This window comes from Mobula birostris, chromosome 1, assembly GCF_030028105.1.
Source record: "Mobula birostris isolate sMobBir1 chromosome 1, sMobBir1.hap1, whole genome shotgun sequence".
Lineage (NCBI taxonomy): Eukaryota > Metazoa > Chordata > Chondrichthyes > Myliobatiformes > Myliobatidae > Mobula > Mobula birostris.
In genome coordinates, this window is record NC_092370.1 from 130,873,905 (window position 1) to 130,888,021 (window position 14,117).

General features: G+C 39.9%; 1 protein-coding gene across 1 annotated transcript; it reads right to left on the reverse strand.

Moving 5' to 3' along the window:
• Nucleotides 1-987: 987 nt before the first annotated feature.
• polr2k (RNA polymerase II, I and III subunit K) lies at nucleotides 988-14,021 on the reverse strand. Its single transcript, XM_072262385.1, has 4 exons — nucleotides 13,913-14,021; nucleotides 9,618-9,741; nucleotides 5,953-6,045; nucleotides 988-1,185 (listed from the first exon to the last, which is right to left on the reverse strand). Exons 2-4 carry the CDS (start codon nucleotides 9,682-9,684, stop codon nucleotides 1,163-1,165), a joined length of 183 nt encoding a protein of 60 aa, XP_072118486.1. The 5' UTR covers nucleotides 9,685-9,741; nucleotides 13,913-14,021; the 3' UTR covers nucleotides 988-1,162.
• Nucleotides 14,022-14,117: the final 96 nt, after the last annotated feature.

Sequence of the window (14,117 nt, forward strand, 5' to 3'; positions counted from 1 at the left end):
TTTTGCTTCACACCACCAACTTTATTTCCTGTCACTTACCTTATGTACAAACACTCCTGTGCCTAAGATCACTTTATGGACATACATATATTGATTGTATATAAGCTATCTTATATGTTTATTGTATTTTTTATTATTGTGTTCTTTATTAGTTTTTTCCTGCTGCATCAGATCCAGAGTAACAATTAATCATTCTCCTTTACACTTATGAACTGGAAATGACATTAAATAAACTTGAAGCTATTAGGAGAGCCTAGGATCTAAGGACGCAGCCTCAGAATAAAGGGATGTCCCTTTAAAAGTGATCGGAGGATGGTGATTCAACCAAAGGGGAGTGAATCTGTGGTCAGATATCAATGAGGTTTTTGGTTAGTAAGGGAGTAAAGGACGATGGGGAGAAGGCAAAAGAATAGTGTCGAAAGAAAAATAAGACCAATGCTGATTCAGGAGCCTGATGGTTGTAGGACAATTACTGTTCTTGAACCTGCTGGTGAGGGACCGAAGGTTCTTCTAACTCCTACCTGATGATAGTAGCGAGAAGAGTGCAATGCCTGGATGGTGGGCTTGAACTTATCCCGGTAATGCGTAGTAAGGTTATACATCTTTCCATCAGCACATTGTTGAGATTAAACACAAGGGCAATATTTTTATGTTGAAATACTTAAAAATGGCATGGAAGCACAGCAGTCAGCACAATGGTTTACAGCAGCAGCTGTAAAGATCAGTGTCTATTTCTCATCATGGCTATGACTGCATGGGTTTCTTCCACATCCCAAAGATATATAGGTTAGGGTTAGTAAGTTGTGGGTATGCTATCTATGTTGGCACCTGAAGTGTGGCAATACTTGCAGAATGTCCCCAGCAACTCTATGGACTATATTGGTTGTTAAAGCAAACCACACATTTCACTGTGTTTCTATGTACATGTGACAAATAAAGCTAATCTTTAATCTTGAATGGAAAAGTACAGAGTAGTTGATTATTCAGTGATTGTTCCAATATCACATTTTATCAAATAAAACACTGTACAATTTGAAACATTCAAGAAATACAATAAATGTTTAATTCTAATGTAGTAAATTTAAAAGGCTTCTCTCCTGAAATTTAGAAGTTAGATTTTGAAAGAAACAAGAACTAGAAGTAAATGCTTTAGAGAAAAAGTTCATCGGGCGTCAAAAACAACCACTGTGAATATTCAGGTTAAGAAAAAAAAGTATAAATAATGAAGCTATTATTTTAAAAAAGTAACGAGTTTCTTTTCTAACACTCATGATCTATAATTATCCCTACAGTGTTCCACAAGTGAAGAATCTAATTCCAATCTGGTAAAACTAACTTTCATTTGGGAAAACTTACAACATAATAGGAAAAGAGAGAGCATATAATACAAAAAATGTGGGTAGTTAGAGGATTGTGAAGCTCTTAAAAACCAACAGAAGGTAACTAAACAAAGCCACAAGGAAAAAAAATGGAATACAAAAAGTAAGCTTGATATAACATAAAAGAGGATACCCGGAAGTTCTTTCAGATATAAAGAGTAAAAGAGGGGGAGAGTGGTTATTGGTCCACTGAAGATTGACGTTGGATAGTAGTCGGAGATGAAGTAATGGCAGATGAACTTAATAAGTATTGTGCATCAATCTTCACTGTGGAAGACATTAGCAGTATGCTAGAAATTTGAGAAAGTTGGGCAGAAGAGAATGCATTTGACCTCTAAAGAGAAGGTGCTTGGGAAGCCGAAAGATCAGAAGGTAAACAAGTCACCTGGACCAGATGGACTACAACCCAAAGTTCTAAAAGTGATAGTTGAAGAGATTATGGAGCCAAGAGTAATGACCTTTCAAGAATCACTAGATTCTGGCATGGTTCCAGAGGACTAAATAAGTGCAAATGTCACTCCACTCTTTAAGAAAGGAGAGAGGCAGAAGAAAGGAAATTATAGGCCACTTTGCCTGACTTCAGTGGTTGGGAAGATGTTGGATTCCATTATTGAGGTTCAGGTTTCGGGTACTTGGAGGCACATGATAAAATGGGCCACAGTCAGCATGGTTTCCTTAAGGGGAAATCTTGCCTGACAAATCTTTTGAAAATAACAGGTAGTATGGACAAAAGTCTGAGTCAGTCGATGTTGTTTACTTGGATTTTCAGACTAGCATTGTTATGCCAGAGTACTTAGAGGTAAAGAAGGAGGTAATATTAGGTCCCTTAAAGAGTATTAAGGTGGATAAGACCCCGGGGCCTGATGAGATATACCTCAGGTTACAGAGGCAAGAGAAGAAATTGCTGGGGCCTTCATCAGTATCTTTGTGTGCTCTATAGCCACAGGTGAGGTCCCAAAGATCTGGTGCATAATTAATATTATTTCATTATTCAAGAAGGGAACAAGGGATAATCTTGGAAACTATAGGCCAGTGAGTCTCACATCAGTGATAGGGAAGTTACTGGACAGAATTCTTAGGGATACAATTTATGAGCATTTGAAAATCTATGGCCTAATTAGGGAGAACCAGTATAATTGTGCAAGGCAAGTTGTGTTTTACCTACTAGATTGAGATTTTGACGAAGTGGCAAGGGTGATTGATGAAGGTACAGCTGTGGATGTTGTCTACGTGGATTTTAATAAGGCGTTTAGTAAAGTCCCTCATTGTAAACTCATCCAGAAGATTACGATGCAAAGGATCCAAGGTAAATTAGCTGTTTGGATTGAGAAATGGCTTACCGTAGAAAACCGAGGGTAGTGGTCAAAAGGACTTATTCTAGCTGTCATTAGTGATGTTCTGCAGGGATCTGTACTGGGACCTCTGCTGTTTGTGATGTATATAAATGGCCTGGATGAAAATGTAGATGGGTGAGTTAATAAGTTTGCAGATGATATGAAGATTAGCGGTGTTGTGGATAGTGTTAATGACTGGCAAAGAATACAAAGGGGATATAGATTAGTTGCAGATATGGACGGAAAAATGGCGGATGGAGTTTAAGCCGACCAAATGTAAGTGTTGCAACTTGGTAGGTCAAATGCAAACACAGGGTACACTGTTCAGGGCAAGATACTGAACTGTGTTGAGCAAAGGGACTTTGGAGAGGGTGCAGAAGAAGTTTACCAGGGTGTTGCCTGGATTAGAGGGCAGGGGCTACAAGTGAAGGTAAAGCGAAATTAAATTATCGAAGTACACATATGTCACCATATACAACCCTGAGCTTCATTTTCAAGAGGTTAGACAAAATCTGGTTATTTTCTCCAGAGCAGCAGAGGCTGAAGGGAAATCTCAAAGGATTACAAGATTGTGAGGCATAGATATAGTACACAGCCAATATCTTTTTCCGCCCCAAGCGTTGAAATGTCTAATACCCAAGGACATGCACTTAAGGCAAGAGGGGGTAATTTCCAGGGAGATGTGAGGGGCAATTCATTTTACATAGATTGGTGAGTGTCTGGAATGCAGTGCCTGGGGTGGTGATAGTGGCAGAAACATTAGAGACTTTTAAAAGATGTCTAGATAGGCACATGAATGTGAGAAAATAGAAAGTTACGGGCATTCGTGTAGGCGGAAGTGATTCATAATTTAGTTAGCCATTTGATTACTAATTTAATTGGTTTGGAATAACAGTGTGGGCCAAAGAGCCTGTTCCTGTGATGTACTGTGATATGTTCTATTACTCCGGGAATGAAAAGGCATGGATTAGAAGGGCCGAGATGGCCTGTTTCCATGCTGTAATTGTTATATGTTATATGGTTAGCGTACAAGGAGTGTTTCATGGCTCTGGGTCTGTACTTGCTGTTTAGAGGAATGACAGGGCATCTCATTGAAACCTATTGAATGTTGAAAGGCCTAGATCAGGGTCTAGGACCAGAGGGCACAGCTTCAGAACAGAGGGATGTCTATTTAGACAAGAGAAGAGGAGCAATTTATTTAGCCAGAGGGTGGTGAATCTGTGGAATTCATTGCCACAGACGGCTGTAGAGGCCAAGTCATTGAGCCTACTTAAAGCAGAAATCGGTAGGTTCTTGATTAGCCAGAGTGTCTAAAATTACAGGAAGAAGGCAGGAGAATTAGGTTGAGAGGGTTAATGAGTCAGCCATGTTGGAAAGGTGGACCAAAAACCGCTGGGCGAAATGGCCTAATTCTGCTCCTATGTCATATGGTCTTATACGCCGCACCAGAGCAACACACAAAATTCTGGTGAAACTCAGCCAGTCAGGCATCATCAATGGAGGGAAATGATCAACTCTGGTCAGAAGAGCAGAAAGCAAGAGAGACACAAGAGGTACTGCAATCTGCTGGAGGAACTCAGCAGGTCAAGCAGCATCTGTACAAGGCAAGGGATTGTCAATGTTTTGAATTAGGATTGATTGGAGATGTGAGGTGGCCAGTACAAAGAGAAGGGGAGTAGTGAGACAGGAGATAAAACTGATGGATTGACAGAGGAGGGTGTAAAAAAAACAGGCAGGTTGCATCAGGTAGGGAAGGGGAGTGATAATGAATGTGACAAATGAGTGGTATATTTAAAGCATCAGATTTAAAAAGCAACTAGGATCTGTCAGGACTTTCTGTGAGAATTGAGATTATTCGGATTAATAGGCACCTGGCAAGAGCTAATAAAAAGTTAGGTTTAAGAGGAGCGGCTATTGTGGGAGTGGGCCAGTGTTAGAGCAAGAAGGCTTCAGCAAGGACAGGCTTGGTTGCGTTTCTGTCCCTTTCCTTATTAGTGCTGATCCAGAAGAGTAAGAATAGATTCCAGGTCAGTGGTGTGTTTCTTATGCAAGTTGTGGGAGATCTGGAAGAACTCCAATCTCCTTGATTACTACGTCTGCAAGAAGTGCATCTAGGTGTAGCTCGTTACAGACTGTGCTGGAGAACCGGAGCTGAATGAACTTCGGCTCATTCAGGAGAATGAAGAGTTGATAGGAGCTACAGAGTGTTAGTGACCCCTAAGTAGGCGGAGGCAGTTAGCTGGGTGAACATCAGGAGGGAAAGGTTATAGGCAGTTAGTGAAGAGTATCCCTGTGCCTATTCCCCTCAATAATAAGTATACCGCTTTGTATACCGTTGGGGTGGATAACCTACCTGGGGAAAGTCACAGCATCTAGTTCCGGGACTCAGTCTAGCTCTGTGGCTCAGAAGAAAAGGGAGAAGAATAGGAGAACAATGGTGATAGGGGTTTCAATCATTCAGGGATCAGACAGGAGATTCTTTAGATGTAAAAACATGGTATTTGCCTCCTAGGTTCCAGGGCCAGAGGCATCTCAGATGAGGTCGGCAGCATTCTTTAGGGAGAAGGCAGTCAGAAGTTGTGGCACATATTAATACCAATAACATAGGTAGCAAAAGGGATGAGGCCCTGAAGGGAGAATATAGTGAGCCGAGTAGGAAGCTGCAAAGCAGAACATCAGGGTTGGTCACCTCTCGATTGCCATGTTCCAGTGAAGTAATAGGATGTTTTGACAGATGATTGCGTGGATGAACAATTGATGCAAGGGGTGTAAGGGGCAGGGCTTCAGATTTGTGGATCACTAGGATCTCTTCTGAAGAAAGCCTGTCTAGATGGGAACCAGAGTGACAAGTCAGAAGATGAGGCAGTTGGTGTAATATGTAAGGAGACTGTGAGAAAGGATCACAGTCAATACAGCAAAATAGCAGTCAGTGAGATGAGTTGAAATATGTCTGTTTTAATGTGAAAAGCACCAAGAACACGGATAATGAATTTAGAGCATGGGTCAGTATGTGGAACTACAACATTGTGGTCATTACTGAGACTTGGCAGTCGCAAGGGCAGGAATGGCTGCTGGATATTCCTAGGTTTAGATGTTAGTACAATCATCTGCAGGACAAAAGTGACTCTAACAATAAAAGTCCAGCTTGCATCATCATAAATAATACACTAACTTTGTAAATTGAGCAGAACACTTAAACATTATTAAAATTATATTGTATACCACACGCTCAAGGATACATCTCTTTGTTCTCTTCTTGTACATTATTCTGTAACCACATTCTCGGCATCGGATCGGATCTCTTGCTTTAATTTCATTTTCAGTGTGACACTCTGAAATAAGTAAACAACATCTCATTGTTCAACACCACTAAATTACATTTGTGTCAACATTATCTAATTAACTACTTGCGTATATTTATCTGCTAAAGGGAGAAACATTCACTTTTTGATAAAGGTTATGTAGCTAGAAGAATGGCTTGGAAATTTGCTGGAGAATTACTGCCAGTCTACACTGGCGCATTTTTCGTCATTGATATCGGTGTCCATTTTAAACTCTGGTATTAAGGAGAAATATTTGCTATAAACAAAGTGCTCTAAAGCTGCTTTACAGTTTGCAAAAATATAATAAAAAATCCTAAGTTTGTTTTATAAACCCTCACGACAAAGCATTAAACAGACCAGCATTGCTAAGAACTTCAGAATTGATTGGCTTTACGAAATACATATTATTGTGGGCATTATAGTCAAGGCAAAACAGATTGATATTTGTACAAAAGTGTTAGAATTTATTAAACTCCAGTCACAAATGTCTAAATAAGTTAGTTTTAAATCACTTGCATAATAATTATTGCTACAAGAAGATTAGTGAAGGAAGTAAAATTTATGTGCAGGATAATCTATTCAGGTTTCTTTTACTGGATGTATAGTGGGAATAATGACCAGAATTTTAAGCTTGGATTTCACCAGTTATCTGGGAAAAGTTGTTTGGAAAACTTATCAGTGGTATCATCAGACACCGAGTGTTTGGTTTTTCAGGACAGGATTATGCAGCTTTGAAAACATTCTATGGTTCTAATTGTTAGATCCAGTAGATCTATAAAAGTCAGTGACCAAGTAGGAGCTTGTTGAAGTAGATCCCAGTGGAACACGGGAATGCAAGAACTACTTCGTACTTTAACTAAAGGACATCGCGGCTGATCCAACTCTATTTCCCGTAACAGCTTTGCTTCTGTTAACACTGAACCTAAAATTATAGCAAAAGTATTAATTCCCCTTGGCAGGCAAAGAGTGTTCCAAATTAACCTCAACTTTTGTCAAATACCTTCCAGTGATCCTTACATTGTCCACCTGTCCACAACTTTAGTACCCATTGGGAAACAAAAAGATTTTTCAACCATTAATCAACTGAATATTTTCTAAGTATTTGATTTCTATGTCCCAAACTATCACCAGATCCAACAATTTTCCAACATGTTTGGTTAAATGGCCTATAATTTCGCTCCTTCATATGTCATTTTCCAAATATGAAGGAGCAGTTTCTGAATCAACATAGTCTAGGAGATTCAGTCACTCATTTCCTTTTGAAGCCTGGAAATCATCTGATCATTTAGCGCCTTTATTTGATTGGATTTTTTGCATCACTATTTTTATAGAAACATCGATTCAATCTTAATTTTCTGATATTAATGGGAATTGGCTTTCACCAGTACACCTAAACTCCTCTTTCTTTACTATAAATATCAAAGTAAAATTCACCACTTAATTTACTTTTCTCTACAATATCATTATCATTTAATGGAGCACTTTGGTCCTGATCACTATTGTTTTTATAATGTAATTGGAAAGGATATGTGATATTCTTGATATCCCTTTGATGTTTCCTTTACATTTCACCCAATTGTAGCTCTATCAATGTTCCCCCCCATTTACTGCTGTCAGGACTTGCACCAGTCTTTATATTTTCTTTTAATTTTACACTCTCCTCATCTTTTTGGTAGTCTTTAGAACATGGAACAGTTCTGCACAGGAAGAGGCCATTCAGCCCATGATTTTGTACCTAATTAAGCTAGAGATCAAACGCCTAATAAACTAATCCCTTCTGCCTACACAATGTCCATATCCCTCCATACTCTACGCAAGAGAGTGTCTGTATCTAATAACCTGTTAAGTGCCTTTATCATAGTTGCATGCACCACCACCTCAGGCAGCACATTCCAGGCATCCACCATTGTCTGGTAAAAGAAACTTGTCTACACATCAGCTTTGAACTCCCCCCCCACTCCCCAACCAGGTTAAATGCACGTCCTCTATTAGACATTTTGACCCCAAGAAACAGAATCTGACTCTATTCTCTCAATCTTATAAACCCCTAACAGGTCTCCCCGATCTCTCACTGCTCCAGATAAAACAATCCCAAGTATATCCGAGCTCTCCCTATAGAACATATCCTCTAATCTAGGCGACATCCTGGTAATTCCAGGTGCAAAAAAGGACTTGTCCACAAGATAAGGATGCATGGATTGGGAGTAATATATTAGCATGGATAGAGGATTTATTCTAACCCAATAGTTAGGATAAATGGACGCTTTGGTGGTTGGCAGTCAGTGGGAAGCCCACAGTGGGATGATGCTGGGCCTGCAACTGTACCTGATATATAGTAACAATCTGGAAGGAGGATGCATGTACAGAATGCGATAGGATTCTCTTCAACCTGACTCTCCTTTTCATCCTCCCCTGGCTCTCCTAATGTTCAAGTTATTTTCTAGCTTCTTTATAATCCTCATGGGCTCCCACTTTTTTTCCATAAGTAGTATCTGTAGCACCTACCAACCGCAGCAGTACCACCTCATTTTATTAAGAACCCTGCCACATTTCAAGACTTGTCATCAACAGCAATACTGAGTAGAAAACACAGCATTAACAGGAAAAGTGTAAACTCTTGTCTTTGGTTTCAGTGGGGCATTTCCACTGAAACCAAAGACAAGAGTTTACACTTTTCCTGTTGATGCTATGATTTTGGAAACCTAAATTAAAATGAAATGGCCATTCATGATAATATATAAGATCATGAATTGTCTCTGCCACTTTGCATCCCTACTTTTCACTGCACTACAGTACATCCCTAGTTACCTTCTATATCATTAAGCCAGTCATTTAACTTAATCATATGTCACTTCTTTGCAAACACACCATTCCTATATCCCTTTACTGCTCAGTATTAGTCCAAAACCTTTAGTTAAGACAGGCAACTTAAAGCTGCAAGTTCCTGTCTTCTACTCCAGAATAGTGATATCCCCATTTTGGCATGCTAGACCAAAGATAGGAAAACTAATGGATAAGAATGCAGAATTTACAACTTAAAAAAAACACAAAGCAAGCTGAACTTTGCAAGACTGTAGGTAATGCCAAGTGATGAGGTGCATCTTTGCGGGTACTCTGGACATTGGTGCTGAATACTAGCAGGGATTCCCAACCTATTTCATGCCATGGACTCCGACCATTAACATAGGGGTCCGTGGACCCCATATTGCATTATGCCTGTATTTGCACTAAGTAGTGCAAAACAAAAACTAACCGAACGACTTAAAAACATTTCAGAACACGCTTACTCCATGTGAAGAAAGAGGAAAAGAAAGTTGTACCAGTAAAAGGTATTACATATTAAGAGTGAGATCTAGGTATCCAAATCCTGTCATTTTGAATCAGGTGCATTTAATGTGACAGATACGGCATCTTTCATTTATCCTTTAAACCACTTGAAGCTTCTTGATTTAGTAAGAGTTTCAGAGGTGAATTAAGTACATAAAAACACCAGCTTCATCTCACTATAATCTTTATTGTAGTAAAAAAAAATGTTGATATTAAGTTCATCAATTGTGATCAAGGGATATCAAAACGATTACCTCCACAAATGTAGACCATAGGTTGTTGCTTTGGAGGCTGCAAGTCCTTCTGGGTATCCATTTTCATACGCTGTTTGGTTTAAGCCGGAAGTCAAGCACCCAAATTAAGCAGTATTAAAAATCTCTGAGGTGGCAAAACACAGGTAGAATTGTCACTCTTAGGAAAGGGATCATTGTGAAATTAATCAATACAAATGCAAGAAAAGTGTTCCTTTACTCACAGGATCACACAGTTTAACTGGAGCAATCATCACAAAGATAAATACAACAACAAGATATAAACATAGATAAGAATTTGAAAACAATGGCTCCAAATGGTATCAGTAGAAAAAGAAATTCCACTGGTATCGGCATTATATAACTAATAGAAAAGTATAAAAAGATTAATGACAGGAGAAAGATAAAACTCTATATCTTCCAAAGCTGCTTCTAAGAACTAAGACTCCCGATGAAGGGTCTCAGCCTGCAATGTCGACTGTTTATTCCCCTCCATAGACACAGCCTGACTTGCTGAGTTCCTCCAGCATTTTGTACATCTTGCTCAAGATCTCCAGTAACTGTACAATTTATTGCATCTACAAAAAACCCAGTAATTCTCTTGGTTTAAAGTAGAATGTTGATTGGTACATGATAAATACATTAGAACAAAACCAGTAATATACTATGTTGGGGTTGTTAACTTATCCAGTTTATTGGAATCAACAATAAAAATATTCAAATTCTATTCAAAACTAAAGATTTGAAAATTCTGTGAGATTTATACGAGGTATTAAAATTGTTCCTGTACCTAAAAAGACCAAGGTAACATGTCTGAATGACTGGTGTCCTGTCGCACTCAGCTCAATAATAAGCAAATGCTTTGAGAGGCTGGTCAAGGACTACATCTGCAGCTTGCTACCACCCACACTGGACCCCCTACAATTCACCTACTGACACAACCGATCAACAGATGATACAATAGACACAGCTCTACACACTGTCCTTACACATCTGAAGAGGGATGCTTACGTGAGAATGTTGTTCTTGGACTACAGTTCAGCATTCAACACCATAATTCCCTCCAGGCTTGACAAGAAGCTCAGCGACCTTGGCCTTCACCCTGCCTTGTGCAGCTGGATCCTGGACTTCCTGTAAGATCGCTGGCATGTGGTAAGAGTGGGCTTCCTCACTTCTGCCCCTCAACACAGAAGCCCCTCAGAGCTGTGTCCTAAGCCCCTCCTTTATTCTCTGTATACCAATGACTGTGTCGCCACCCACAGCTCCAATGTGCTAATTAAGTTTGCTGACGGTACCACATTCATTGGCCTTATCTTAAATAATAATGAGGCAGCCTACAGACAGGAAGTCATCACCCTGAAACAATGATGTCAAGAGAACAACCTCTCCTCAATGTCGCAAAAACACAGCAGCTGGACGTGGACTACAGGAGGAATGGAGACAGGCTAACCCCCATTGACATCAATGGATCTGGGGTTGAGAGGGTGAACAGTTTTAAGTTCCTTGGCATACACAGTAGCAAGGATCTCACATGGTCTGTATGGTGTGTGGTGAAAAAAGCACAAAAGCATCTCTATCACCTCAGATAGATGAAGAAATTTGGCACAAGTCCCCAAATCTTAAGGACTTTCTACAGGGGCACAATTGAGAGAATCCTGACTGGGTGCATCACTGCAGGAGGCCACAGAGAGTGGTGCGGACAGCCCAGCGCATCCGTAGATGTGAACTTCCCACTGTTCAGGACATTTACAGAGACAGATGTGTAAAAAGGGCCCAAAGGATCATTGGGGACCCGAGTCACCCAACCACAAACTGTTCCAGCTGCTACCATCTGGGAAACGGTACCACAGCATTAAAGCCAGGACCAACAGGCTCCAGGACAGCTTCTTCCACCAGGCCATCAGACTGATTAATTCACACTGATATAATTGTATTTCTATGCTATATCGACTGTCCTGTTGTACATACTATTCATTACAAGTTACTATAAATTGCACATTTAGACAGATTTTTACTCATGTAAGAAATAAAGGATGTAAGAAATAAAGTCAATTCAATACTTAAGAGCTGTTGATGCAACCTGTTAAAAATTCCTAACTGAAATCAAATATCAGTTGCAAGCATCTAATTAAAAAAAAAACAATCGAACCATATTCATTAAGCCACTGAGAAATTGGAATGAAAGTCCCTAATCCTAAGATTGATACCCCAAAGCAACGTATATTCTATTATATTTATATTTAATTTTTTTTTAAAGTATTAAAGTGTTGGAAGAATTGCAGCCAAATTTTACCAAAAAATCTCCTGTAAACATCAACGGGTTAAATAACTAAATGATCCATTTAAGAGTTAGTTTCAGAACTAAATTTGGCCAGAATACTAGGAGAAACTTCACTTGTCTTCTTTCAAATTCAAAATCTGAAACTAGCAGTCTTTCAAAATATAACATACATTTGGAATTAAAGTCAGATTACATCAGCTTAATTTATAATTAACTTAGCTTAATATTAGAGAGTAGTGTAACATTTACTAATGTCCATTTGGTACCCAATATCACGAAGGTCAGGCTCAGTAATAGCAGCCTAGCTCCATCTGCCCTTGTCTACATTGGAAAACTAAAACTGGCTAATATAACCAAGGCCAAATGGGGCAGCAGTCCTGGAACAATTTGTAAAAATTGGCTTGGTGTTGGGAGCATAATGGTTGAGAGTAGTTTTTGTTTTGTGACTGGTAACCTGTGATCAATTGTGCAGTGGCAGCACAGTAGCACAATCGCTTTACAGCGCTGTCGATCACTGATTGGGCTTCGAATCCCACCGCTGTCTATAAGGAGTGCGCACGTTCTTTCTGTGAATGTGAGGGTTCACGCCAGGTGCTCCGGTTTCCTTCCACATTCCAAAGACGCACAGCGAGGGTCAGTGAGTTGTCAGCATGCAATGTTGGTGCCGGTAGCACGGCAACACTTGCGGGCTGCCCCCAGCGCAATCATTCAAATATGCTGGTTGCTGACGCAAAACAACTCATTTCACTGTACATGTGACAAATAAAGCTAATGCAGTATATATTTAACATAGATCAATAGTAGAACCCCCACAGTTTGTTATATGGGGGGCGTAACAGTTAGCATAATGCTATCACAGTACCAGTGACCCGGGTTCAATTCCTGCCGCTGTTCTTTATACATACTCCCCATGACTGCATTGGTTTCCTCTCACATTCCAAGTTAGTAGGCTAATTGGTCACATGGGTAATTGGGCAGCATGGGCTAGCTGGGCCAGAAGGTCCGATTATCTTGCTGTATCTCCAAATTAATTACTTAACTAGTTGGATGTAAATGCAGGAGGTGTGACCACTAAATTTCAGAAATTACTAAATATTATATTTACTAAGTTTACCACCAAATGCAGAATTTTTTGATTGACAGGGTAGTTATGATTATAATAATTTAGCAAATGGGCAGAGAAATAACAGATGGAATTTAGTCCAAAAAAACTGCAAGGCAATGCTGTTTCAGAGGACTAATAAAGTCAGGATACATACAATGAATGTTGGGACCCTAAAATGTAACAAGGAACAAAGGGATTTTGATGTACAAATCCAAGAATCCACAGTTAGCAGCAGGCAGATATGGTGTACATCTTCTTGTCCTCATTATCTGACACACAGAATGTAAGCAGAGAAGGATGATCGTAAAAAATTTTTTATAAAATATTAGCTAACCCACAGCTGAATACACGTGCAATTCTCATCACCACACTTTGGGAAAGATGCAATTACACCAGATCACCAGAATGTTGTTATGGGCTATGAGGAGACATCGGATAAACTAGGCTCGTTTTCTTTGAACAGCAACGCCTGAAGGAGATCCAAATTGAACTATGCAAAACTATGAGAAGCATAAATTGGGTATATTATGGAAAATGTTTCCCTTTGGCAGAGATACCAATCACAGAAAAGGATATATTTAAGAAAGGAGTTACAAGATTTGGAGGAGAATCAAGGTGGGATATTTTTCAATCACTAATGGTTATAATTTGTACACAAGAGATTCTGCAGATACCAGAGACCCGGAGCAACACACACAAAATGCTAGGGATTAGGAACAGGCATCATGAGTCGAAGTACAGTACATATTTCAGTGTGGTATTACTCTATAGCTCACATCATTATCAAAGCCTCATGCCACTAAGGCACCCCGGTGAAGAGTCCGCAACTCCCAGCCCCGCAGAAGCTTCTGAACTGACACAAACCGCAGAACCATCTCAGCCCACCCCTACTTTAAGAAATGTTTTCCTCACCAAGCTACTGCCAGGGATTATTTCCACACCAAAACGATCTAATCCCCGCAACCTCACATGAGGCCGACGACCAGTCTCCGAATAGGCTCCCGGGGACAGGCGCGTAACTTCCGGGCGGTCGTCAGCAAAACGGCCGGTGATTGGCCCCACGCGCCGACAAATGAGGAACTTGGACACGAAATTCGAACGCGGAGGCTGCGGTTGG